The 27107-nt window shown below is 46.1% G+C and overlaps 10 protein-coding genes across 11 annotated transcripts; 5 read left to right on the forward strand and 5 right to left on the reverse strand.

The window, feature by feature from the left end:
- Positions 1-395: 395 nt before the first annotated feature.
- GL218_07658 (putative surface protein 1 protein) lies at positions 396-851 on the reverse strand (the record flags this gene model as incomplete). The annotated part of the gene is made up of 1 exon (XM_033584422.1): positions 396-851. One exon carries the CDS (start codon positions 849-851, stop codon positions 396-398), a length of 456 nt encoding a protein of 151 aa, XP_033432789.1.
- Positions 852-2763: 1912 nt separating this feature from the next.
- Positions 2764-4536, reverse strand: GL218_07659 (uncharacterized protein; the record flags this gene model as incomplete). The annotated part of the gene is made up of 3 exons (XM_033584423.1): positions 2764-3791; positions 3846-3911; positions 3969-4536. 3 exons carry the CDS (start codon positions 4534-4536, stop codon positions 2764-2766), a joined length of 1662 nt encoding a protein of 553 aa, XP_033432790.1.
- A 783-nt stretch (positions 4537-5319) lies between these two features.
- Positions 5320-7290, forward strand: GL218_07660 (uncharacterized protein; the record flags this gene model as incomplete). Its single annotated transcript, XM_033584424.1, has 6 exons — positions 5320-5845; positions 5894-6045; positions 6094-6459; positions 6514-6835; positions 6888-7030; positions 7102-7290. 6 exons carry the CDS (start codon positions 5320-5322, stop codon positions 7288-7290), a joined length of 1698 nt encoding a protein of 565 aa, XP_033432587.1.
- Positions 7291-8037: 747 nt separating this feature from the next.
- GL218_07661 (uncharacterized protein) lies at positions 8038-8901 on the forward strand (the record flags this gene model as incomplete). The annotated part of the gene is made up of 1 exon (XM_033584425.1): positions 8038-8901. One exon carries the CDS (start codon positions 8038-8040, stop codon positions 8899-8901), a length of 864 nt encoding a protein of 287 aa, XP_033432586.1.
- A 349-nt stretch (positions 8902-9250) lies between these two features.
- On the reverse strand, positions 9251-11951 carry GL218_07662 (putative di- and tripeptidase DUG2; the record flags this gene model as incomplete). Its single annotated transcript, XM_033584426.1, has 2 exons — positions 9251-10900; positions 10950-11951. The coding sequence occupies 2 exons, from the start codon at positions 11949-11951 to the stop codon at positions 9251-9253; spliced, it is 2652 nt and encodes an 883-aa protein (XP_033432589.1).
- A 2284-nt stretch (positions 11952-14235) lies between these two features.
- GL218_07663 (Mitochondrial import inner membrane translocase subunit tim17) lies at positions 14236-14950 on the forward strand (the record flags this gene model as incomplete). Its single annotated transcript, XM_033584427.1, has 5 exons — positions 14236-14304; positions 14381-14501; positions 14560-14640; positions 14692-14843; positions 14909-14950. The coding sequence occupies 5 exons, from the start codon at positions 14236-14238 to the stop codon at positions 14948-14950; spliced, it is 465 nt and encodes a 154-aa protein (XP_033432588.1).
- A 345-nt stretch (positions 14951-15295) lies between these two features.
- On the reverse strand, positions 15296-16839 carry GL218_07664 (putative isoaspartyl peptidase/L-asparaginase; the record flags this gene model as incomplete). The annotated part of the gene is made up of 2 exons (XM_033584428.1): positions 15296-16636; positions 16699-16839. The coding sequence occupies 2 exons, from the start codon at positions 16837-16839 to the stop codon at positions 15296-15298; spliced, it is 1482 nt and encodes a 493-aa protein (XP_033432583.1).
- A 688-nt stretch (positions 16840-17527) lies between these two features.
- GL218_07665 (uncharacterized protein) lies at positions 17528-18889 on the forward strand (the record flags this gene model as incomplete). Its single annotated transcript, XM_033584429.1, has 3 exons — positions 17528-18052; positions 18114-18534; positions 18675-18889. The coding sequence occupies 3 exons, from the start codon at positions 17528-17530 to the stop codon at positions 18887-18889; spliced, it is 1161 nt and encodes a 386-aa protein (XP_033432582.1).
- A 157-nt stretch (positions 18890-19046) lies between these two features.
- GL218_07666 (SET domain-containing protein 5) lies at positions 19047-21871 on the reverse strand (the record flags this gene model as incomplete). Of its 2 annotated transcripts, XM_033584430.1 has the most annotated exons (5): positions 19047-19504; positions 19566-19654; positions 19716-19741; positions 19794-20371; positions 21550-21871. In XM_033584430.1, the coding sequence occupies 5 exons, from the start codon at positions 21869-21871 to the stop codon at positions 19047-19049; spliced, it is 1473 nt and encodes a 490-aa protein (XP_033432585.1). The 2 variants fall into 2 exon arrangements, with proteins under 2 accessions (XP_033432585.1, XP_033432584.1); XM_033584431.1 differs by lacking the exon at positions 21550-21871 and having other exon boundaries at positions 19794-20198.
- A 2025-nt stretch (positions 21872-23896) lies between these two features.
- Positions 23897-27071, forward strand: GL218_07667 (uncharacterized protein; the record flags this gene model as incomplete). The annotated part of the gene is made up of 8 exons (XM_033584432.1): positions 23897-24127; positions 24185-25435; positions 25509-25824; positions 25878-26108; positions 26165-26322; positions 26379-26424; positions 26487-26771; positions 26833-27071. 8 exons carry the CDS (start codon positions 23897-23899, stop codon positions 27069-27071), a joined length of 2757 nt encoding a protein of 918 aa, XP_033432315.1.
- Positions 27072-27107: the final 36 nt, after the last annotated feature.

Here is a 27107-nt window from a genome sequence, read left to right on the forward strand (position 1 = left end):
AGAGTCGGTAGGTAGTTTGTACCTTAGTACCATGGCCCTAATTCAAAGCCTACCTTAGGTACCTATATATGTTATTGACTGGCTTATAATTGGTTCGCGGATACCATGATTCTTAAAAGATAGGGCGTCAGGCATTCAGTTTACATAGCACTAAACGAAAGCAAGTAAAATGAAATCATTCCCGAGCAGAAGGGCTTGAAATTTAATATTAAGGAGTGACTTTGTGTATTATGATGTACCTATATGCAAACCCAGCCAGTGACGCTATGCTATGCTATTAACATTGAACAATTACTTTTCCCGCGTGAACGTGACACTTTTTCTTCTTCCTCCTCCTCCTCCTCCCCCCCTACTCTCCATCTCCAAGTCTCTCCCAGCCGCTGTCAACAAACAGCTTAGAACTGGAGAGAAGTAACCGGCCAGCTCAGGTCAGGAGACACGACAACGTTGCCCTCGAGCGCCTTATCGGTGTACGAGGGCCAAGCGATGAGCTTCTGGGCCTCGTCGACGACGCTCAGGACGGTGAAGCCGTTGCCGGGGCCAAACTGGCCGCTCCAGCCGGACCCGACGGTGTAAGGGCCGCAGATGTTGCCGCTGCTGTCGGTCTGGCTGGCTGGCACGTTGCCAGAGCCCTTGACGGTGAACTCGCAGGGAGTCGGGTCCGCGAGGTGCGTGTTGATGCTGAAGGTCCAGATGCACTGGGTGTTGGCCGCGTTGCAGCCGCGCTTGATGCTCTCGATCGTCCACTCCGGGACGTCGGCTACGGCGGACTTGGCCTCGGGAGAGGGGGTGGGAGCTGCCGTGGCGGTGGCGGCGAAGATGGCGGCGATGGCGGTGCTGGTGAACTTCATGGTGGCGGTTTGAGGTGTTGTTTTTAAGTTTTAGGTATTAAGATTAAGTATCGTACTGATTATTTGAGCAAGTGAAGTGCTTTGTAATTGTGATGGTGATGATGATGACAATGGTGGTGATGGTGATGAGATAGAAGCATATTGGTAGGAGGTTCGCAAGCTTTTTATACAGAAGTGTCCAAGAGCCATCATCATCATCATGTCGAGTTGTTCCGTATTGTCGACCTATCAGCGAGACGGGCGAGTTTCGCTATCCCCTATTCGACTCAGCCATCAAAGAGATCCTATGGTCGAAGCTCGTATTGACGCGGGCGGGTCTTTCGTTCGTCTTTCCATAGTCACATGACGGGGACAGCGCGAGATCTATCAAGAGACCCATGAATCTTGATTTTCTCTATGTACACTAGCGAATGTAACGGCAGGTGTGCGGCTCATGGCCTCGTATTCAGCAACCCCAGACTTTCTTTGTGCGGGTGGCACGGGACTGTCGGGACATCGTATGTATGGGCGATCTTGGAACTTGGGAATGTAGCCCCATCCCGTTTACAGCTCCTCCCCACACGGAAATGATCGTCGGCCGCAGCCCTATAGGCTGTTGAATTATGGTCTCGGCATATATATACCAAAGACTAGCCAGCGTGGCCCGGCTTAGCGAATAAGACTGCAGAATTGGTTGGACAGCTGTTGCAACGTAGTAGCAAGCCCATTTAACCTTAACGTTAAAATCTATTTTTGGGGATTCCGCGGAGAGGCTTAGATTCTAGAAACATTCTGAAAAAAAGACGATATCCTGCGAAATGATATGCCGAAATTCGTCTTTCGCCTATCCTTCGTTCATGAGCCCGATAACTACGATCTTTGCTGAATAATTGACTTTTGCATAATTGTAAAGACAAGCCAAGCTCTTCTTTCGCGACAGTTCAGTTGATACGAGTTTTTTTAAGAGCATCTATATCACAAGGGCTAAGCTATATTACCACGCCGTATTGGATGATGATACGACGGTGTATCCCCAAGCTGACAATGAGGCCACAGGTGTAGCCACATTGGGTAAACTTATTTTACAGCTGATCATAATTCAAAAATAATTGGTCTAAGGATAATGTATCTGCTGGCTATCGGTGTGTCTCTTGGCAAAGGATATTATCAACAATGCACACCGGCTCGCGAGTCTTTGGAAAGACTTCAATCAATTTAGATAGCGATTTCGTATCAGCACAAAATCCCCTTTCTTTTACGGTCCTGCAACACCGGGGGTAAAGTTATACGACAACTACGACGCCTTAGGTATCTTTTATCGACAACCCCAACAATTTGTACCCGAATCAGGCATGTATTGGGCTCGCCTGGCTTCAAATTAAGAGGTTTCTTTTACGAAGGAAGTGCTTTGGATGCCACCGCTTCTTGAGCAGCATAATTGCCGATTTTCCGCTTAAAGGTTAGCCCACTTTCGATAGTCACACATACCGATATTCATTTGGTTCTATTAGAACTGGCTCGAGATAATTAAAGACGAGGAACTGCCTATACTAAGAGTGATTATGGTGGATATGTGCTATCGGATGGAATCCAAGACAGAATAAGCATCACATCCTCTGTAATTCTCATCGGAGTTTTCGTATTTGCCTCTCTTGGCGTATTTTCGTGAATACATAAATATCATTCAAAAGCGCGGAGGACGCGGGTAATGAAACGAGTGTGTATTAACTGGATGCGACCAATCCGAAAACGAGCGTGAATCCTCCCTAGAATACAACGCCCTCGCCTCTCTTACTTCGATAAGTACTTATCTCCAGCTTCGAGTGATGGATCAAAGGGAAACTATCCGAATGTATCTCTTTGACTTGCACCCGGAAGGCTAATAGATCCATCGACATCTCTTCCGATGACAGTGACACCCCGTCCGGCTAGCTTAGAGTTCATCGATCCGAAGCCGAATGTATTTCAAAATTCCGTACTCTTTCCACCGACTATTTTCATTCAAATCCGGTTTCTGAGTTATCTCTTTGGCAATAGGGATCTGAGGTAACTTTCCCAATGGCTTGACCTCTTGTTCCACAAGAGCTATCCCGGCGTGCCGAAGTGACCTGCCGTCAGCATCAATAGCCTCAGCAGAGATTGCACGGACGTTTTCGTAGTGAATTCGAAGCGAAGTTTCAAAACTCGTTTTCTCGACCTCACCAACGAATTCTCTAGAACCGAATTCGTCAACGATAGCATAGAACCTCCATGTTTTGGTCTCCGTGTCACCATTCCAACTCACGTAGGCAGTTACACCTTCTTCACCTCTCAGGGCTACAATGGCAGGCTCCTCATTGGGAATACCAGTCCAATTGTACCGAAAGGCACGGTAATTCTCAACCCCAAGCCCAAGGTAACCTGAGTCCATGTAGGAGTGAAAGATGGCTGTGCCATTGGGTAAATACTCGGTCACAGCGCCCGAAGATCCCCAGTTCACTAGCACATTTCCGTTTGGAAGCGTCTGAGTAGAACCCTGGGACTTAGATAATAAGCCATCAGGTGGAAAGAAAGCTTGCACCAATTCGGCCTCCCATGAAGTAGTGTTCACCTTAACAATCTTCCCACTGCTTGTCGGAGCCGTATGAACTTCAGACCCCCCACTGTGTTCAGTCCCATGTGCGCTGTTGTCATAGAGGCTAATGATTTCAATATCATCATATTGGCTTATAAATCGGGCATGGTGTTGAAAGCAAAACTCGGCGTCTTTTGGGACTTTGAAAGAGCTGTCTTTTCCATTCAATTTCCAGATGATGCTTCCATCAGTACCGTTGATCTTGTGGATGCTGCATGCATCGCGCGCGGATATGAGATAGTTGCCCTCTGAGTCTTTGTCAACACTGTTGATATGGAAGTAATCCCAGGCGTCGGAGCTGTTGAATCCAGAACCTGCTTGTCCTGGATTGATTGGTAGAATTGCCTCTGTAATTGGTTAGAAATTCTCAGCGTAGTCATTCATAGTGTAGTTAGACGCACCATCAGGGGAAACGTAGTCCAGACTTGACCACTCAAATAACAATTTACCGGTTGCGATATCGAGTTCTACAAGTTTAATTAATTCGCCTTCCTCAGCACGTCAGTACGAGGAGTTTTACATACCTTGGATGATGGAATTGACAATCCATTGCTGTTCGACACTCCCACCCCAGGCTGTCAGATCGCGAGCAACAGGCTGATATATTTGTATGAGCCCTGTCTCCTCGTTGATAATATGAAACTCGTGCTTATCCACAAGCTTGTGGTTACCTGCTCGAAGCTCTCGAATTGTCTCGTAGTGGTTATCCATGATGGTAATATGGCCGTGGCCATGACCATACCCCGGATTGTGATCACCTTCGAAGCTAAACAGGATATCTTTGCCTCTCCAACGGCCCGCCTGAAAGTTGGTTGACCAGATGCTGTAGATCCCGTATCCAGACCACACCAAATCTCCATTGTCGCGGAAAATATACGGGCCAGCTTGCCTAGGGCCATGCTGCTCTGTAGGTGTGTCCGGAAATCCAGCAAAAGGGGCTACGAACAAGTACCCCTTCTCAACATATCCAGTTGCTGGGATTGTAATATTCAATCTTGGGGGAGCTAGGTCTGAGCGAGATCTGAATTGCCAATCCGCTGCAGCTGGGACTGATAATACCAGTGCCGCTTCTAGCAGGAGAGTAGACTTCATGGCGGTATGCAAAAGGGGTAAGTACTACCTATGTCAGAAAGCGACCCCATCGTGTTATGTTAAAGAAGGGTACATTAACCTTGGTTTAATACAATATCCCTAGATAGCCACTCCTAATGATTATGTGAGAATTGGTTAGAATTTTTAATTGTTTATTGTTGACCGTAGTAGGATATCAAAAAAGTTGTAGGTCAAGATCAGAAGTTCAAGGAGACTACATCATATATATTCACATATGAACCTCTAACTTATACCACACACTACCGGACTATAATACCTCTACTAAGTACCGGCGTGACTCACTAGGAATAGTAAAACCGACGAACCGTGAAAGAGGAAAAATTTCCTCTCTACAATTATGACGCGCTATAGCTAAATCGGCCTGGCACTTAAAGAGATGGAATAGATCTAAGTCGAATAGCGATGAAAGAATCCACAATGGCATCATTTTAGCCTACATATCATTAACAAGTAGGTAGTAGTATATATGCAAGGAACCGTGTCTATATGTCATAGGTCCATTCTTTCGGAGAGCAACCCCGAGTTCGGGGAGCATTTTCTACCTTTCCCCTCGACGGTTCCTTGCCCAGTCTGTATCTTAAACATTGGTTACGTCTATTACATCAGTTTTACCTTCGGCTCACATAATATCAGTATCTTATAATTGTAGGGCACATCGAAAGACTTTATGCAGTAGTTCTTCATACCCCTTTTAACGCTGTGAAGAACGCCTTACACTAAGTCTTTGCAGCTTCAGCGGTTCCTCTCATTAATTTCACTAAAATGACTACTCATCATGAACCACCCGCGATACTCGATAGCGCAGTTGTGCGTAGCGGTACCATACAGGCGAATTTGAGTGAACCAGATGCCATTGAACCGCCTAATGCCGCCTTCCATGATCCAGAGTCCGGAGAACGCCAACCCCTTATAGGTTCGACCCCACCAAGCGAGGATGATTGGAAAGCTCCTCCTTACTTCATCTGGATCGAGATGGCGATCATGTCCAATGTCTTTCTTTACGGGTTTGACGGCACTATCACAGCAGCTACATACGCCGTGATCAGCTCCGAGTTCGATGCCACCAACACTGCATCCTGGCTCACTACATCATATCTCATTACAAGCACGGCCTTCCAGCCCCTATATGGCCGTGTATCCGATATTTTCGGTCGCCGCATTTGCTTTTTCATTTCTACTATTACCTTTGCTGTTGGCTGCCTAGGATGCGGTCTTGCAAATGACATCGTCTTGTTAGACTGCATGAGAGCTCTGGCAGGCTTCGGTGGTGGGGGCCTCATGACTATGGGTAGGTCATTTATACAAGTTGGTTGGTGGCTATTCTAATTAATAATAGCTACAATTGTGAACTCCGATATGATTCCCTTCCGTCGACGCGGAATGTACCAAGCCATGCAAAATGGCATATTTGGCTTCGGCGCAATATGTGGCGCATCTTTCGGCGGCTCGATAGCTGATACTATCGGATGGCGTTGGTGTTTTATCTTAGTGAGTGTAACTATTTTGATCTATTGTAACTCAACTAATAGTAGACAGCAAGTCCCGGTATCTATCGTAGCACTTATTCTCGGTTACGTGGTCATTAAGAACCAGCAGATCAGCTTCAGTGGCGGTTCAGGCCTGAAGGAGACGTGGCGTAGAGTCGACTTCCTAGGGTCGTTTCTTCTTGTTTTAGCAATCTCCGTCCAGCTTGTTGGGCTGAGCTTAGGTGGAAATGAGTTGCCATGGAGCAGTCCATGGGTAATAATATCCCTGGCCGGAAGCGCCGTGCTCTTCGGCATTTTCTTCTGGGTCGAGGGTAATACCACGGCGATTCCAGTAATACCCTTACGCATGTTAAGGGGCCGTTTACCTATCTTTATACAATTGTCCAATGTCTGTGCTGGGCTCTCTGCTTATGCGGTAGGTTGTCTTAACCAATGTTTACATGTCTTTGAAATTAACCTTTTCCTGTAGTATCTTTTCCTACTCCCCTTATTTTTTCAGATTGTACTGCTCGATTCGGCTACGACCGCAGGGGCGAGACTCGCTATCCCATCGTTAGCAACTCCTATAGGAGGTCTCATCGCAGGCATTGTCATGTCTCGGTGGGGGAAACTAATCACTCTCGTCCGTATTGGTGCAATATTGATGGCTATTGGGAACGGTTTAGTAACCTCACTAAGCTTTGTAGATTCTAATTGGAAATACTACATTTACATCTTTCCTGCGAATCTAGGTCAGGGTATCATATACCCCGGTATTCTCTTCACATCACTAGCTACTTTCGAGCATGCAGGTGAGTGGTTTTAATAAAATGCCTTTATGATCACATACCTAACTTCTCTTAGATCATGCTGTTTCCGCGTCTACTGTCTACCTCATTCGATCGCTTGGTACAGTTTGGGGCGTATCAATAACATCCGCAATCGTACAAACAACGCTCAGTATTCGACTCCCAGCAGTATTGCATGATGTACCAGATAAATGGAGAGTACGACCCTTCTTAATTACAACATTTTCATCTCTATACAGCCATAGTTAAATACTAATGAGCAATACTAGATAATCGACGCAATTCGCCACTCCGCCGAGACATTGCGTGAGCTGCCCCCAGATATCCAGCTCAAAGCACGAATGGTTTACTACGATGGATTGAGATACTCCTTTACCGCGTCAACCGTCTTTGCAATTATTGCGTTCTGCGCGGCAATGTGTGCCAATGGAAGAGGACTACGCAAAACAAGTGGCTAGGAGGAGCGGAAATATTAGATTCATATAGTCTGTATGTTACAATAGCATTGAATTTCATAGGAGCTGGGTGAGAAAGTAGTAAAACAATAAATAGTGACATTCTGAGTCCTCCATTTGTTATTCGAGTAGTTTGACATATCTCAGCTCTCTATACCTATCGCCCCCTATTTATGTAAAGCTCTACGCATAGATGCGTGAAAGAATAAAGAGCTGTTGTAGAATATCAGGCGTAAAAACTTAGTGTGGATTTAAAGGAGCTTCGTAGGTGAATGTCGGTGTGGGATGCGACAATTTAGGACATTGTTTTAAGTATTACCCGACATTTTGCATTTCCCCATCAAGAACTGAGTCTTACTCTAGCCACACATATCATCAGTAATAGTTGGTATCTGTATAAAATGAAGGTCTCACGGGGTTTACCCGAGAAACATTACACGGTGGAATGGGTCACAGACTATAGTGAGATGCATAAAGAATTGCCCAATCTTCTATAGCATGTCTTATTACGAAGAAAGGTCGACTTTATTCACGGCGGATCTTTGGTCCTGGATAGATCAACGAATTCGAAAGGTACCCAGTCTTTCAGAGACTAGGCAATCGAGAACGTTCTTAGTAAAGCTGGTATCATAAGTTTATATATAATGGTTCGTGATTCGCATGATCTACCGTGCATAGTATCTAAATTAAGCCTCGAACTTGGGCTTGTACAATAGCATCCACGCAGCCTAAATAGAATCGGGACAAGAGATGCCATCTTCGTCTCGCCGAGAATCGAGCTCTCGCTCCCCCAGACCTGCTGAAGAGGAACCTCGTCGGAAGAGATATTCCCTTTTGGTTGAGATCATTGACGATGATGGCTTTGCAGTGTTCGAGCGAAATCGCGAGGCGGACCGGCCGCGTAGATCGAGTCGAGGTACCTCTACTACACGACATCGACCTGCCGGAGGCTCCGAGCATCATTCAGACACCAACAGGCAATCTCGACGAGTATCGGTCTCCTCGAACGTAGGAGAAGTTGGGCCTAGGGACAACCATGATAACCCACCGGAACGATCGCGGCACGCAGGTACTAGATCACGTACCAGCCGCGCCAGCGAGCGTGGTGACGAGGTGTACGACACCGCTCCTGAAGGTAATCCCGCCTCAACCCCAGGGCGACAAACGCAAGAGGACGCCGAGCGACCCTCCAGCTCTCACAACGAAAGACGGAGAAGATCTATTCACAACGGCACCCAGACGAGCATTAGAGGATACGGGCCACACAGCGCCTTTACATCTCCGTATAACCTGTTCCGACCCCCTAATCCCAACCAAGGAGACCTGGACATTATGGAGATCGCCTACCGAGATGGAATGCTTCTCGGCCAGCGTTTAGCGAATCTACGAGACCCCAATACCAATCGCGGTACCCCTCCCCGTCCTATTTCTGTATCATCAACCCATCGCAACCAGCCTGATGCCAACCGACGACCTCGTGAGCACCCCGAACCACAACAACAGCGTGGATGGCGGTGTCTGTTCCCCTCGTGGCTGTTTTTAAACGCGCGGGCTCCTCCAGCTGAGCCGGTAGCATCGCGCAGGAATAGCCAAGACCAGGGACATCGCCGTTGAGGGAAAACAGGTAGATAATGAAAGAGGGGGGGTAAAATTACCTTTAGGTGTTATTGACATAGGATATCGGTACAGAACTTGGGGCATATATTTAAATGAAATGTCTAACCATGATTAGAAGAGAAGACGGGGTTTAGAGGGAGCGCAAACCTGGGCTTCTAGGAATCTCTGAAAGGAATTAGCACCAAGGGTATCTGTATTTCTATAGTCTATGAGGGACCGCAAACGCCACGCTATCGTCCCACTTTCTAATATGTATCATTACATCGCTACGAGTAAACCGATATAGGTATATAATTGCCTTTTAACGCCGTAGCACCATGAATCATTCTAAAATGCACCCCCCGCTCTACAACTTTTTAAATACGTAGGCGAAAATCTCGCGACTCTTCAGCAGGTTCATCACTCGTAGTCTCTCATTATCCAGATGGGCCGAATCGGAAGATTGCCCGCACGGTAAATGAGCAGCCGGGGCATTAAACTCTTTCTCTAGGAACCTTATGGCTGGGATCGAGCCGCCTTCTCTAATATAGAGGGGTTTGCGAAGTTTGGGTTTGCCGTTGGTGTTATGTCCATTCGCACCTACTCTATTGCTAATACCATTGCTACTCTTGTCAAATAAGGGGGCCCAGGCTTGCATGAGAGCTTCCTCAAGGGTCTGGAAGATGTAATTGTTGGGATCACCAAGCCAAGGCTCAGCTTGGTTGTCGATCTGAATACTCAGCTTATTATCCGACTCTAGATTGCTGAATTCTTCCTCCAAGAATGAGGTTAAAGAGTTAGTAACTTCTTCGACCTCCTGCCCAGGGACGAGCCGAACGCTGATCTTAGCATTTGCATGACTGCTTATCAGGCTTCCATCAGGACCTGAGACTTTGACTTTGTGGTGTGTAAGATTTGGCTCGCGCCACCGTGCCATAAGATTAGCCTTGAGTGTCTCCGCCGAAACACCATTCTGGCCTTGTTCCATGAGAACTGATAAAATGTCATCATACCGAGCTTCTTCATCGGCCGTCAGGGGGAGGATGCCGTCGTAGAACCCAGGTAGCATAATATGGTTTCGCGGGCCCTTGAGTTTCGAGAGTAGCATCATGAGATCGGATAGTGGCTCATTAACCATATATGAACCGTCGACACCAGAGTGCAGGTCGGGATTTCTCGATTCAACACAAACAGTCGCGTGCATAACGCCCCTCAGGCCGTAGGTAAGGCATGGGGTATCGTCGTTAAGCCAATAGCTGTTAGCTAGAAGGATGTAATCAATATTGCCGATGCGATCCTTATACTTGCGCACGGTTTCTTTGAAACCTCGGGACCCGGATTCTTCCTGGCCTTCAATTAGAAAAACAACGTCGGAATCTAACGATTTCGCTTGTATGAGGTCGGTCACAGCATAAAGAGCAGCCATGATGGGGCCTTTATTATCGCTGACACCACGACCATATAGGTACCCATTAGTTCCAGTAAGTTGGAAAGGGTCGTTGTTCCATTTTCCGTTTTTGGTCTCAGCTGCCACAACGTCATAGTGGCCATAGAACAGAATCTTCTTTCGCTTCCCAGCCGGTTCAAGTTTCCCACTGAACTTGGCAAGCACCACGGGATGGTGAAATGTGTCTTCATCACTCAACATGTCAACATCGCCGCCAAGTTTCTTGAACAATGTGCGGAGGAAGCTGGCACCTCGACGACAATCTTCCGCATACTCGGGTCTGGAAGAGACTGTCTTGAATGATACGAACTCCCGCAAAGAAGTTATCATCATATCTTCATGCTCTTCAGGCGATGGCTGTTCAGCTGTTGCTTCGTTCTTGAGCATCCAGATGGCGACGTTATTATCGTTAGCCCCCGTGATGTAGATGTGTTTCCCATCATGGGTTGTAATGGCAGAAGATAACACTTTGCCGTTGTGGGCTTTCCATTGAGTCAAGCATTGGTACTTCTGATTGACGTTTTGCGAGGAATCTCGCTGATACTCTCCATAGTGGACAGTATTATGTTTCTGCTCGGCTGTTAGAAGTTATCTTAGTTAGCTGGTCCGATTCACTTACGCATGCTGTTCCAGCACGACTTGCGCTCCACAAGTAACCCCATCCCATTTTAATAGCCATGACATCACCCTTATGGGCTTTGATAGCTCTTAGTTTCTGCTTCGTATCAAGGTCCCATAGCTCGATGATGCCGTCTAGCTTGCCGCTATACAGAAATGAGCCATCAACAGCAAGGGACATTACGGACATAGCATCTTGCTCCCCTAATACCATGATCTCCTCGATACCGTTCTCATACCCGTCCGGACCAATTTCGTGGCTACCAAGCTTCCAGACTTTTACGGTCCCATCTCCACCACCCGATATTAAAACATCCTCATCCGGTTCCGTGTAAGTGGTTGTGCCTTTCGTCATCAGCATACAATAAATGTACCCATAATGCGCGAACATCTTGTTCGCTCGCTTATCCGTTTCAAGTACGGTTTGAGATCGAGGCATTAAGTCGTACCGTTCGTCGGTAGGTCGGGGTGTACTCGTTCCACCAACAGCTCGAGAATCGAAGAATCGGTGGTTCCGTCGATCGGGATGATTCGGGGAATCGTGGGGGACACGTCTATCTGGGTCCTTGAGACCAACCCATTGGATAGAAGTATTTTGAGCGCCATAGTAGACGGTTTCGTGTTGGGAGGAGTAGGAGACGGAAAAAATGTCGCCAAAGGAATCGTTGGTGCTATATATTTCATAGAGCCGGGTCATAGTTCGGGGGCACCAAACATTTACAATTGGATCGCTGGCACTGGAAAAAAGTAGGGAGCCATCGTCGGATAGGAAGAGACACATAACGCTACGCTTATGAGCTTGTACGTGATGTGTCTTCTGGAATGTGCCCAGAAGCCATACGACGATTTCTCCATTCTGTGTTCCGGCATAAATACTTTCATTACCAACAGCAAGCGCAAGAACGGAACTGTCGTGTTGAAGATTATGGTGTAGTTGAGGTGTTGTATGAGGAGGAATTTCGAGAATTGGAGACGGAGCCGAAGTCGCGGCTGTAGATGGCATGGCTGCTATTTCCGTATTAACTACCACTCTAGAAACATATGTCTAAAGAAAGAGATAACGAATAGAAGATTATATAATTGTCCCTTCTTAGAAGGGAGATTTGATTGGAATATATGTATTAATTAAGGTCAGATAAAATTGATCATGGGATTCAGTAATAAAATTGGAAAGAATTAAAAATGACGTGTTGGTGTGATGACTGACAGGAAGATAATTGAATGTGGAGAGCTTCTAGACGTTAGCGTTAGCGTCTGCAGTGACGCGATTCAGGGGATTCAATTAAGCAATTTCAGGCACATACGCCCCAGATTTCAGTATACCAGCATACCATCAGACGGGCAGCAGACCAGGCATACTAGGGTGGGGCTACACTAGTATAGACTCTGGGGTTTTTTAGTAAAAACTTTAAGCAGCTTTTAGGACCCCGGCAGCTTGCCCGATATGTAACATGTTTCTGCCCAAAGCTAGTGCCATTGGTCAATCTTCTTAAATATCTCCCCAGATTGGAAAGTTGGAAATGTTGTGGGATGTAGGGCGTTGTTTCACGGAAAACTAATTCCATATAAGGTCGTGACGAACTCGGTCAAACTTACAGGCCGCAGTCTTAACGCTGTTTGCATAAAGCTTCTTAAGAGCTTCGTTGGTATCTTTCTTTTCCGTCTCTTCATCTTCGATCGCTTGGCAGCGTTGACACGCGCCAGTAATCTCGCCAAGCCCTAAAGCCATGACTTGCAAGTCTTTGGTTGTTAGTTGTTATCTGCAATTATGGTGTTGACTGTGTTGACTTATAAGACTAAGGAATGCATAAGAGAGGACACATTCGAAGCAGGCAGGAAGAGCGGGCCTGAGGCTTTTTAAGTAAGTGACATGTTCCCAACTCCCGAATTACGGTGTGCGGAATTTTCTTCTTATGGACTTTCGGAAGATCGATTGGCCAGTTTGCATAAAAAGGCTGGTGGCTAACAATAAGGGGAGAGGCATACCTATCGGTCAGACAGGATTGCCCGGCTATGGCGCCTATGACGCGATATCCGGCCGTCAATACGTGAGATATGATAAAGTGGACTTCATCTCGTGTTTTGTTATTCCATAAGCGTAGCTGAAGCGATTGTCTTAAATACTAGACGTTGTATTAAATGTGGTAGATAAGAGGTCTGGGCATGTAAAGACTATCAAAACGAAACATAGTACAGTCTTGGTATAACTACACAAACAAGGTATGTACCTAACTTGCACAAAGAAGCCATGCAATATGTTTGACAATATGTTTGATGTTTACCAGACCGTAGGTTACAAGGGAGCTCTTAAATTGGTGTATAAGAAGAATGATGAATTTTAGTGTGGTTCAGACGTCATATTTTAATATGCGACAACGTCTCTAGTAAATACTTATTTTATCTGTTAGTTATCAGGCAGATAAGAAAAGAAATTTGAGCGAATACCCGGGAAAATCCCACAGTGTAATTTGAGTCATCTCATAATGTGCAGTTTTCCAACTACGGCTGAAACAAACTCTACATTGGGTAACTCTCTGTATATACGTGCTCTATTTTTATAATCGTATGACTAGGTATAACTACCTCATATTATTGTATGTTTATAGACGTGTTATCTATGCCGTCCGTATTTGCACATTACAGAATTTGGATGTGATGTCCGCCCCCCGATATCGGCACAAACATAATAGGCTTTAATCCTCAACATTGATCTTATTTATCTTGTTAGCAGCAGAAAGGCATGTTATATGAGTTAGGTAGAAAGTATGAATAATCGAAAAGAGCATAATGATTATATATTAAAGGTAGGTTGACAAACTTCTCCTTTTATTTGCATTGTATATACTAAATAAGAGCTGAAGCCATTGCAAGCCTGCGCTAAGGACCAAAGTAGACGAGACTTACTGTAATCCGTACAAGGACAAGGGGACGAGCCGCCATGGCGGTAAGGCGGCTGTCGCTTATCGTTCATCGCTTATCGGAAGAAGACTTATCTCAGCATCCGATATGGTCCGTGCGCAAAATGAAGTAACAATTTTTTGTATCGAGGTCATTCTTCATGTGCAAGATTCAAGAATTATTTTCAAATTCACAATACACCACCCCGCGCAAAATAATTGTCCGCCCTGACGAAAACGAACGTTAACATACTATCCCTTCGTTCCTTACAAGCAAGACTTGCCAATAGTCGTTATAGATACTGCTTGCGACCACAATTAGGAGAATTCTAGTCATCCCATCCCACCTCGAAATCCTCAAATTTCCCGCCACTATACTAGACACTCAGGATGGATCACACAAGAGACCCTTGCCCATGGGTTATTCTAAATGATTTTGGAGGTGCATTTGCTATGGGTGTATGTTGCCTATTCTAATTTCTTACTGTCTCCTAATTAATCTTGTGGTCGTGAGCTAATGCTTCTCTTCTATTAGGCAATCGGCGGAACTATATGGCATGGTATCAAGGGTTTCCGAAACAGTCCGATGGGCGAGAGGAGAATAGGAGCAATCACAGCTATTAAGGCGAGAGCACCGGTATTAGGTGGTAACTTCGGTAGGCATCAGTCACTAGAAGTCATTGGCAATCTCGACGAAGCTTACTTACAGAATAGGTGTATGGGGCGGTTTATTCTCAACGTTCGACTGCGCGGTTAAGGGAGTACGGAAAAAGGAGGATCCTTACAATGCAATCAGTAAGTTATCTATGCATCTCCTTACGAACTATACACTAACAATATTATTAGTTGCTGGCTTCTTTACCGGTGGTGCTTTAGCTGTTCGAGGAGGATATAAAGCGGCGCGAAACGGTGCTATCGGTTGCGCCGTACTCCTTGCTGTCATCGAAGGTGTTGGTATCGGGTTCCAAAGAATGCTTGCAAGCTCAACAAAATTAGAGGTAGGTTTCATCACCGTCAAATATATCACTTTCGAACCGTATAAAACTAACTAATACTCGTCCAGGCGCCTCCACCACCGCCAGAGGCGGAGAGGGCTTTCGCATAGAATCCCAGAAAACGAATGCGACGAAAATTATATTCCCACTCTGCTCCTTTCCGATCTATTATCCAATCGGTTTCGTGTATTTATACGGGGTTTAGGCGGTCTTTGCATAACCAATACGGATGGTTGGGCGATGAATGATATGTAAAATAAGAGGATATTGCCGCTGTGTTGAGGCGGAACTGGCTGTCGATAGTCCTCCATAAGCCGTGTCCCTACTCAGCGGACACCCACATCCAAATACACTACCTAATGTTGACGAATACAGTTACTTCTAGATTACCTGCGTCGAAATCTCGCGTTTGTATCTATAGCTAACCAATTTGTCTAGTCTAGTGATTCTATACCTTATACTTTATCAATAATCCAGCGCCAAACATCTTCGGTTTCGCCCTCTCCGATTATAACCGTTGGACTTGGAGACTCGTCTGCTCTGTCAGGGTGAAAAATTCTCATTACCGCTTTTCCATCATCGTCAATCCACGCTCGAAACATCCCTCCGCAATTATGGTCCTGCAGTATATTGGCAGAAGTGCTAACCACACGACCTGATGCATCGCGCGATACTATGCTCTCTATGCCGATCATACCACCCTCTCCTTCTCCTGTTTGGCCCCAACGGTCTCCAGCACTCTTCTGTAGCTCTCCACCCCTTCCGGCAATGCGATCCAAGGCATTAGTTGCTGGTACCTTCGCCCATCGCGCGATTGAACCGACCGTTCTAGCAGCGGCTACTCGTAGAAAGGAATCGCCGTTTCCAGTACCTGATAAAGCGATGGAGCGTGTTGTCTGTAAGGGACCGTAACTGGCATTGGGTGTCATTTGGGGAACGGGAGAATATACGAAGGGAGTTGGTAGACAGTCAGCGACTAGGTTTCGTAGGTTCACCGACAGATCTACAACTGGACCTGGCAAGCCTAAATATCGTGCTATACTTCTCGAGGTGTTCTCTTCACCTGGTTCGCTCGTCTCGGCCCATGCTTCTGCCCAGAAGCCAGCACCGACGACAGGTGTATCGCCGATGCGTCCGGTAAGTTTATTCGTCAAACCTCCCGTACTAGTAGCCACGCATATAACTCCATCCGTATCTAAGGCGACCGCGCCGCATGTGCCTTGGGGTAGATATTCCTCGGCGCTCCAAGTCGCCAGACCCTTTCCCGCTTTCTCCTTTTCTAGTGCCCGTATATGCTCATCCCAGCGATGTTGGGTGAAGAAATATTTCGGATCGACTAGTTCAAGCCCGTATATCTTAGCCAATGTTTCGGCCGTCTCCCCGTGAATAAGCGTGTGGGCTTGCGCCGACGGCACATCAAGGTCAACCGTCTCTAGACCATCGGATTCTGTTGATACGTCCGGTTGCGCCAATACCGACTCGCTCTTTCTGCTTAGGTCTTTGTCTCCGTGCTCCAACATTGCCTTCGCTAGCAATATCGGGTTCTTCACCTTGCGCAGGCCGGTCACCCCGACCCCACGCTTGGCATAACCCCGTGATACCATGACGGAGGCTTCCAATTCATTGATGCCATCGCGCGTGAATACGGCGCCATGACCCGAGTTAAATAATGGGTTATTCTCGAGGAGCGTCACGGCGTATGTAGCGATATCGAGAGCAGAAGGAAACTCAAGTTCAGAAGAACCATTTCTGCTCAACGGTACGGGAGTGCGTATATAAGCATCCGCCTTGGAGACCTATTATATGTGTCTTAGCTTTCCTTTCTCCTCAATAAATAAGTAGATAGATAAGTCCCTACTATAGTGAGAAGCGCATGTCTATATTGTTTATATTTCTCGGGACCTAAATTCTCAGGTGTAATATTACCAGCGCCGCCATGAATAATCAGACGTGGCTTGACCTGTGTTGCATTTCTTTCGAGTTGGTGTTTATATTCCATTTTTATTTTATATCTCTGTTACTCTTCTTACACCTAGTTAGCCTAATATAAACTTCAATTAAATATTGTTGTTAATTCTAAGAACAGCTAAGGAGGCCGAAACTCGGGATATAATACGATAACGATCAATCTTCATATGATATCTCATACCGGTATAGGAGCATTAAACCCGGTTATCTAACTGTTAGAAGCAGGTACCTTTCATCGGCATTTAACCCACAGCTGCTCCCCGCATTAGCGGATCACCTATTAGAAAGTAGAAAGGTGGGTCTTATATTATACCTCATTCCTGTTCCTGAAACTAAACTGATAAAATCGATATTCTTTGAAATCAAGCGAGCGTTGACTTATACCCCTCTAGGCCCTCACATTGAGCTACCAAAATCTATGCAAGCCCTTTCTAATTTACAGGGCCTAGATCTTAAGATGATCAAATATATTTAATCTAACAACTATTTTCATAAGAGATAGGGATGAATTAGCGGAGCATGAATAACAAACGGAACTGCTGTTTTCAGAAACATTTATCGACGATTTAATGCTTTGAGACATGTAGGATCCTTATGCTGTAGAGTAACCATCAGCCACTTTTCATCCTCTGATATTCATCAACTACTAAAAATGTATATCATCAGCTCTCTTCCTCTTCACAATATGTCATATACATGTATCACTGCAGCTCTTCATAATGTTGTACCATGTAACCCTTCTCACTTGCCTCCTTGCAGGTCCGGCGCTTGAGGATAAGAATGGAATCAGGAGCAAACTTACCAATCTAGTCAGGCAGAGGCAACAGGATAGTATGGACCCCACGCAGCCCGTAGGAACAAACCCAATCTCAAAATTCAAGATGCAGTACCTCGGCCAGCAGAACCCGAACAATAGTTGCAGCCATCGGGACCTAGGATTCACGGGCGAGCTACAGGGAAAATGGTACGCCGTATACGGTGATACATTGTGGTGTGCGTCTGGTGTGACAGACCCGAGCACTGATTCGCAAGGCTTCCACGGCCTAGTCAGGGATGCCGTATCTCTAATGACAGACGATCCTCTTGTTGTGGTGGATATGCATCTTAACGACGACACCCCCGTTCGACACCAATTGCAGTTCGTGCCTTTCAACGCCGACTGGGGCGAAGAAAATACGTACGGGTTTGGCGGAACAAGCTTATTTGAGACCGCCGACGGAGCGGGTGGTATTTTTTATCTTGTTGTAAGAGCTGAATAAACACCAGTCCAATCCCACCAACATAAGACTAACAGACTCCTTGTAGAACGCTAATGACGCTGGTCTGAAGGGCGCCGGCGTCGCAAAAGTAGAGCTCGTAAATGGAGAACCAACCGTGACCCAGCGCTTCGGGGACAACGGATACTGGTGGCCATCGGACAATACACCCCGATACGGCGACGTAGCTGCGTTCCGGGACCCTCGGTCCGAGTACGTGTACGCATGGGGCGGGGCGCCAACATCTGTCACGGATTCTACCGACGCGCAGTACGTGTACCTACTACGTGTCAAAGCCGCCGATGCGTACGACTTGGATCGGTACGAGTACTGGTGGGGCCCAGACTCGGGATGGAAGACGGGTCAACCATTGACGGAGTTCGGAGCGCAGACGACGGTCGCATGGCTCATAGGCCAAGGACAGATTGTGTGGAGCGAGTTCTACGAATGCTATATTTTCGTGCATCTAAGTTGGTATTCATTTCTTTTCAGGCACAACATCTTATGCTTCATATCCCTATTTTATCACTCCGTTCGGCCGCGGTTCCGGATCACTATAGTCAAAAGGAGGTTTCCAAAGTTTTTATAAACCCACTAATATCGATCGCAGGTCCCGGTGGTTCAGACGTGCTCCTACGTACCGCGACGTCGCTCGAAGGCCCATGGACTCCTGACGTTAAAGTGTTCACAGCAACGCCTATCGACGGCGGCCTAACGTATGCTGGTGTCGCGCACCCCTATCTCGACCCAAGTGGTCAGACTCTAATAATCTCGTATACTAATAATAACCACATCGAAGTTATAAAGGTTATATTTTCTAAATAAACATGGAATTGACAGAGTTATGGTTAGAGTTATGGTTATATGATAAGGGTGCTTTGGGCGACTAAAAAGACAGTGCAGAGCGATGGATCACTAATATATCTACTATCTGGTTTTGCATACACGTAAATTCATAACTTATAAGCAGAACGCCATACTACTAGCGATACCTCCCGTCGATAGTGGCCTTTCGCTCCCTCTCGTTTAGCTCATGTCGCAGTTGATGCATTCCCGCCAGATAATCATCTTCCTCTCCGGCGTATTGTACCCACAAGTATTCGCACAATTCGACGTATCTTCTAGCTGCGTCTAGCTCGCCGGCTCGCATGTAGGCTCTGGCAACAGCACTGTAATGCACAAGAAGTTGGGCCTCTAGATTCTCCTCGGCTACTAGGGACTCTAGCTCTTCAGTGAGACTTTCGATTGTGCTTATTGTCAGATTAGACTTTCCCGCAGCGCTATCGTTCAGCTCATGGTAGATGTCCTGTAGTCGCTCCCGGTTTTCATCTGAGGCCGCTCTTTGTTTCGGAGAAGAAGCGCATAATGGGCATGTACAGGTGAAGCCCCAGTTCTTCAAGTCTTCCTTGCGCTCCTCGTAGGATAACCCAAGAGGCACATCTAGCGTAGAGGAGTGTTAGTGAGAAGATGGTAGAAGGGGGTTGGGGATAAGGGGTCGTACAACTTTGTGTTATCTCTTCTCCGGGTTCGATGTCGCGCATTGCAATCACTTCGACTGCTAAAGCACGTACCGAGTATCTCCAGAAAACGCTGGTCACAATTTAGCTTTCTAGTTCAGGTGTATTCGGTATATGAAGGTGTAAATGCGTACTTGGGCCTGCAGTTGTGATTGATCCGCTATTTCTGTTAGTTAGGTGCGTTAAGTCGCCATTCACGGGTTACAACTCACGGAGCCAATAGGAAGTAGACCCAGGTGTGGTATCTCGATTCCGAGCTCAACGCCAAATATATTCGTTCTGAGAATATCTTCAACAGTTTCACCGCCAGTACTGCGTGCTAATGATAAGATTTCGCCTTGCTGCTCCTCTGGTAGTTGGCGTAGAGCTCGATCTAGAACGTCCTCGCGGAGCTCAGGGCCTACTACATCGAATAGGCCCATGTGTGCAAGCATTACGGGATAGTCCACCAACACAAGTTCCCATTTCCGAATCTGGCGCTGCGCAACCAACCCTTTCCCCTTTCCAGGCATGTCTTTAATCACGTACGCCGGACTGCTTCCTTCTGCTGCGAGGGAACTTGACGGGTGGTCCCTGAGCTTCGGGGGCACGACAGAGTCATCTAAGGCGTCAACCATGCTCGCTGCAAGTACGGGGGTGGTTATAACGCTTAGACCTCGGTCCCCGCGGAACGGCTCGAATGTGTAAACACAGAACTGTGGCCCAGGTGCATCGCCCGGTAAAGGCTCTATGCAGTACGGTCGACGTTTCCAAGGCTCCCAGTTCCCAGTATCTATTGCGGACTCTTCGTCTATGGGGAGAGGACATGTGAGTAATTCTTGTCTACGACCTAGAATCGAGCCGTGTAAATCTAAGGAGCATGTCTTCGGATCCAATGGCTTCGAAAATGCTGATAGCGGATTAAGCCCGACCAGACAGGCCAAAACCGCCATCCAAGGAAAGCGCAAGACCGGGGGATAGAAAGGGGCCATGGGAAATATTAGTATGTATAGTGATGTAGTGGTCAGTCTGTCGTAATACGACCCACGTCAACAATCAACAATGCGGTGGATGTATAGGGGGGAAATGAAATTGGGAAGGCCGACGCCATTTCTAAGACAGACCATAAAAGCCTGTAGCTCTTAATTATGAGGCCGGATATGTAAATGTGTCCAAATCGTTTGGCAGTGCGTGTGTGCTTAGCATCATAGGTTTACCACGGTTCCGGCTAAATAGACCTACGCGGAGAGAACAACATAGCCGAGGCGCTGGAATTTTCGAACATCAAGTACTTTATATGGATGATGTTCTATGGATTAAAAATATGATTGATTGTATAAAAAATACCTTTGATGCGGCAGGGGTTCGATACATAACATTGGTTCACGTCTTCAGCTAGGGGTTCAGAGTATGCTTAGTTGACTATTACGAAAATCTTATACTTGAATATATATATCTTATAGGTAGGTTACTAGGAGGTAGTCTAGTACCTCCCCTCCACAGTCCAAGTCAAATTAATGTATATAGACTGTCGCCGAGTTCATCTTAATTCTCAAAGCTCCAACTCGATCCTCCTTCCCCACCTAGCCAACTCTCTCGCAGGTCTGGTTGCAAGATGTCTGTCTTTAACATCTACTCTGGAAGCCAGTATACGCGATTGACCAGCCGTGGTAAAGAGAATATTGAATCCTGTCTCTTTTTCCTGTTGGTGTTCAAGTAAGACGTTTAAAAATTGCTGGCACCATTGGCTACCATCCCCCAACTCCAGTTCGTTCAGTCCGTCAATGACGCAATATTTCAACACAGTCGTATGACCCAGCAGTACTCTTAAGGCCTCTAAACTCGTATCCCAGGATTTCTTTTCTCCGTTCAATATGCTAAAGGTGTCTTCGCCGGTATTGAGAATAGCTTCATCTTGGTTAAACTGGAGCAGTTGGGATACCAGGCTGTATACTAAACCCATCATCCCTACCTGTTCAATAGTCATACCTGCGCGTAGCTCGTCCCGCCGCGAACGTTGGCAAAAATGCGAGATTATTGGTGCCTTTGCTTGCCACGCTGCAGCTATAACAGCCAGTGCCGACGCATGCGCACTCGTCATGGCCCCTGGATCGTAAGGGCTCGATATCCATAGCATGCGTGTCGTCCCAGGTTCGACCATCCAGTCACGGACCTTCGGCAAAACTTCATCTTCGGCGACCCAGAACTTGCCTGTACCGAATTTAGATGGCCCTTCGTCACCGACAATGAAACGCTCTATGACGGGGCTGTAAGTACGGGCTTGACCGCGTGTTATTGTATTCTCAACCATGTCTTGGGCGTGAAGTATGAGTTCGCTGCCGAGTGTGTTATGTCTATCGGGCTCGATTTGCTGTGGTCGTCTAAGGAACTGACTTCCGTTCCAACTTGCCTCCATCAAATTTATCATACGATGGCCGGCTGTGGTATCTGTAACTTCGCAGTGCATTCGTTGGTAGTGTAGCTCGGCACTCAAACGTTCAATATTACCAGAAAGAATTGCGACCATAGCATGCTGGCTAATCTGTGCCTCACGATACAACTCTTCAATTTCTTTATCAAGTTCCTTCTCGGTACTTTCGAAACCCGCCTTCAAATTTTCATTAAAGGAGAGAAACGCTCTCGTTAGCTTCGAACTTAGATACCACTGTATCGTCTTGTGATGGAATCGGAACACGATGGCGTAGATATCCGCGAGCTTCCGTCTTATTGACTGCGTTTTAAATATCAAGATGTTTTTCGAAGCTCTAGCGACAGTCTCCGAAATACGATGAACGGAGTTGGATAGTGTTTCGGCAATTTCGCTATGATTCTTAGCCGCCTATCTTCCTTTGTCAGTTATAAGTATATCATATGAGTACTGCCCATTAGCTGAACATACCTTTACAAAACAAGAAATACTCGAGCATAAAATTGAAGTATATTCGTTTTGCGACGGAAATATTGAAAAGACAGCTTTATGGTCGTCGAGAGTCGTACACAACAGCTTAAAAGTTCGATATATCTATCGAGTTACAGCATTAGAGAAGTGTGTGTGAGCAACGAAATTTGACGTCCGCCTTACGCGTCCATTTTTTTGTTTCCAGTTCTCTTCTAAATTATCAATTGTCGCTTCAAGCTCTTTTGGATCGCTTTGTACCATGTCTAAAAGCATGTCGTTTGCCTTTGACTTCGTCGGCTTGTGAGAGAACCCTATACGCTGCAGCATTGAAGGTTTTTCATTCTCGATGAACTTATTAACCATTTGAAGTAATGCATTCTTTGCGATTTCTGACACAATGAAGTCTTTTGACCTGGAGCGCCGTGTAAGTAAGTATTTGAATATGACTACGACGGGTTATACTATTACTGATTGTTACAGCTTTCCGGGCTTTCGTAGAGCGATCTGAGTCGTAATCTCTCATTATCTAACTCCTCTTCATCGATTTCGGCTTGTGCTGCCTTAGTTGATCGTTCCAGCTCATTTGAACCTGTAAGCTCATCCGTGAACCGTCGAATTATGTTTTGTCCTTCGAGTGCATCAGCCTCGGGATCGCGAAGTAACGATCGCGAACTCGCCATTTCAATACCAATCGTTCGATTCAAATCGAAAACCTTAGACACCTAGGTAGTATATGCAATTGACGAAAATACTTCTAAGTTCTAGGATGCTTTTAAGACTTGACTTCAAGAACCGAAGCTCTACCTAGGTATTCCGTACACATCATGTGTTGCATAATGTCGCACCGCTCAACTATCTGGCTGTATACCTGATACCTAATGTAGGCAGGTAATCATTTTCAGCTTGTAAATGCGCAATGCGCGGGGTGGGGAGATACCCCCTGTTAAGCTGTTTGCCCCATAGGTAATCATATAACTCAACTATATCCCTTCGAGAATCCTTGAAAATACCACTTTATTGTGACCCTACTATTGGTTTGACTCGCCTACAACTTGGCCCCCAACCCTAATAGCATATACTAAGGAAGACCCTAATATCCTCCTTGCATTTCGAAGGATGATGAGGCTGAGATGCGTCAGATTCGGTTTACCCCTCCGTCAAACTGGAACAAGCATACTGATGTTGAATGAGGTGTTTTCCGGAGTCCTTAGTTAACCTGATGACTACCAGTATCATTCTTCTACAATGGATATAATTTCCGATTCAATTCCGCATAACTTATTTCAGTGTCATCAGAACAATGCTTCGTCAGGAAGAGATCCTCTCCACCAACCAGAAGAACTTGAAAAAGTAGAATTAGGTACCTCCTATGCAAGAATCTATGTTTCATTCCTTGATTTATCTAACTATTTTGGTGTTGGTATTACAGAGGCTAGAATGTCTAATACTTCACTTGTGGAAAATATCAATCCCCCCGTTATGACCAAGGACGCGCCCGACAAGCCTAGTGAGAGTCATACCCCATCTCTAGAGAATAGAGATGCTCCTCAAGATCCGGCCGAGGAAGAACCGCCGGCTAAGCCAGCAACTCTTGAAAATTTCATAACGTTGGCACACGATATCCGGACTGAATTCATGCTGCCATGGGCTTTGTGCAAAACTTGGAAGGTATATTATAATAACATGGTGTTTGGGTTTGAGAGTGCGGCTACTTATTTATGTTAGGGAATTGAAGAGCTTATTAAACGATCATATAGAAATAATGAGAGCGCATTGAAGGAAATCGAAGAAGGCAAGTATCAACTCTATACGGATGGAAGAATTATCTTCCCCGACTACTGGGAGCATCTGGTTAAGCCGGGATGGATAGTCGACATACAGCTTGATTCCAAACCTTGGATCCGCATAGGCTCGGATTCAGACCCTTCCGAAGTTTCTGACACAGATCAAGATAAACTCGAAGAGGACGGCGATGTTGAGGGCAGATATGAGGTGAAAGCCACGTATACGATCAACTACTACCGGAAGAATCGATATGTTGATGACGAATTTCTATACAGCGTGTCTAAAGACGATCCTGTACCTCTGAAGACATCGAGAAGTAAAGACGAGGCACTCCCTGTCCTGGAGGAGAAAACAACTGTGGTATTGGGAGAGCGTGGCCGCCATGACGCATCTCGGTCCCGGTCCCGGTCCCGGCGTAAGGTCAAAGATGCACCAAAATTAGGCGACCGGGACCGCGTTCAGAAGAAACATCTTCAAATTCACTCTCGACTTTTGATCAACGCTCTACGTGCGGTCATGAAATACTCATCTGAAGCACCGTCTGGAGATGAAGCGGATGACTTAGAAGAAGGAGTATTCGCATATCCTTATAAGGATTTATTCTACCACCGTCAAGAGCTTTGGGAGTATAAAACCCAAATCGGTGGGATTCGGGGAAATCATACCGAGGCTTATAACGCCGAGTGTGACAAGCATATTGACTTTCTACTCCAGTACCTCGAAAACGAGCCTACCATTCAGGTTAAGGGGTTGGAAGCTAGGTGGGCCAAAAAGGTGCCAACCACGACATTTGCGGGACTTTGGCTTTTGCTAAAGCCAGGATCCGACGTTTATGTACTTGAAAATGGACAGCTTAACGCGTATATAGTAGACGCGATCTTTGATGGTGTTGAACATGTTTTCCAAGGGCTGTGGGCGATCAACGTCAAAAGCTACTCTATCCGGCTATGGAATCTTGTGTACGACGGCAAAGTTATTAAAAGGAGATCTAAATTCGTCGACGTACCGGTTTTTGACAATGAGCGGAACATAACATCATTGCCATTATTTCCAACAAGGTTCCACGATGATTTAGACGGCGGCACGCGGCGAAAGGAGCTCATTGAACGAGGGAAGATGTTTTTCCGATGTGCTAAAGGGTCTGCTTTCTTGGAGTATACTGGTTCTGGATTAAGACCGGGTTGGAAGAGAGTAAGTAAATATTCCTACACGACTAGTAAAGGTACTCCTGACGGAAAGACGGCTAACCTATACCTGGCTTTAGTATAATCGAGCCAGAGTGGTCGTTGAACACGAATCTCATCCATGGAATAGTTGGGATCGGGATGATCAAGATGCAATGGAGGGTTGGATACTGGATGTGGATGAGTACGAAACCGATATTAAAGAACGAGCAAAAACCCCTCATTGTGAATGCCATCATTGTAGCGAAGTGGATGTTGGGAAAGAAAGATACGTATCGGGGACATTCAGCGACTATGATAGCATTGATCCAAAGACTCGTGAGAGCCTTTCGGATCACCAGTACCTCCTATGCATGTCTCATATGTTCGGATTTATCCTCAAAGATCGCACATACGGTACGTAAGCTCAGATTATATGGGAAGTGGACTTTTTCTAACTTGGAACCTAGATCTTATTGATGTCAGCGGCCTTACCCCTCCAAGAATTGCGAAAGACTCGATTGATCAGTTGGTCATGAGGCCTGAAAGCAACAAGAATACGATCAAGGCTATTGCTCAGACCTACACAGACAGTAAGAGTCAAGCTGAGCTGTTCAGCGCAGATTTCATCCATGGAAAGGGTGAGGGCCAAATTTTTCTCTTGCACGGACCTCCAGGTACCGGCAAGACACTCACAGCTGGTAAGAACTACGTTTACATACCTGACTGATCTACAACACTGACCCTATCTCTTTAGAATCTGTTGCCGAATACACAAAGAGGCCATTGCTCAGCATCACCGCAGCCGATCTAGGTCATGAGCCAGTCGAATTGGAGAGAAATCTCCTCAAGTTCTTTAGAGACGCCAATAGTTGGGACGCCATTGTACTTTTGGACGAAGCCGACGTGTATCTGGTAACTATATAAAACCAGATTAACCCACAAACTAGTAATTCTAACTTCATACTTAGGAACGACGTTCAAGCAATGATCTTAAGAGAAATAGTATCGTGTCAAGTAAGATCACTTTATATATCCCTATGTCTGCGAACCGAATAGTTAGCTGACTTCATATAAAGTTTTTCTACGCGCTCTTGAATACTTCCAAGGCATTCTGTTTCTAACTACTAATCGTGTGGGCGACTTTGACGAGGCGTTCCTGTCTCGTATCCATGTGGCGATCGGCTATGAGCCCCTTGACGACGCAGCGCGGGACCAGATCTGGAGTAACCTCTTCCGCAAACTTAAGGAAGATCACAAGCACGGCGGACCGGATATCCATTATGAATATGATGCTAAAGAATATGTTCGGAAGAGCGAAGAAATCAAGAAGCTAGAATGGAACGGTCGCGAAATTCGTAATGGTAAGTAAGCTGGACCTTTCCGTCTCGTGTCTACCCTCAGCTAAATTCCATTGCCTTACAGCTTTTCAATCCGCCGTTGCGCTCGCGCTCTACGATTCTAAGAAGGCTAGGGAAAGAGGCGCCTCAGTTGAGGATTCTATCCCGGAAGTCAAGGAGGCGCATTTGAAAGAAATTGCGCACATGTCTACGGCGTTTAAGAATTATATTACGTCTACTCATCAAGGCGTCAAGGATTCAGACATGGCATATAGACTCGGAATCCGAGATGATAACTTCAGTAAGTCTCAGAAGATGGCATGAGTGGGTATCAAGAGATACGATATACACCATAATCTC

Source organism: Daldinia childiae (assembly GCF_008694065.1).
Source record: "Daldinia childiae strain JS-1345 chromosome Unknown Scaffold9, whole genome shotgun sequence".
Lineage (NCBI taxonomy): Eukaryota > Fungi > Ascomycota > Sordariomycetes > Xylariales > Hypoxylaceae > Daldinia > Daldinia childiae.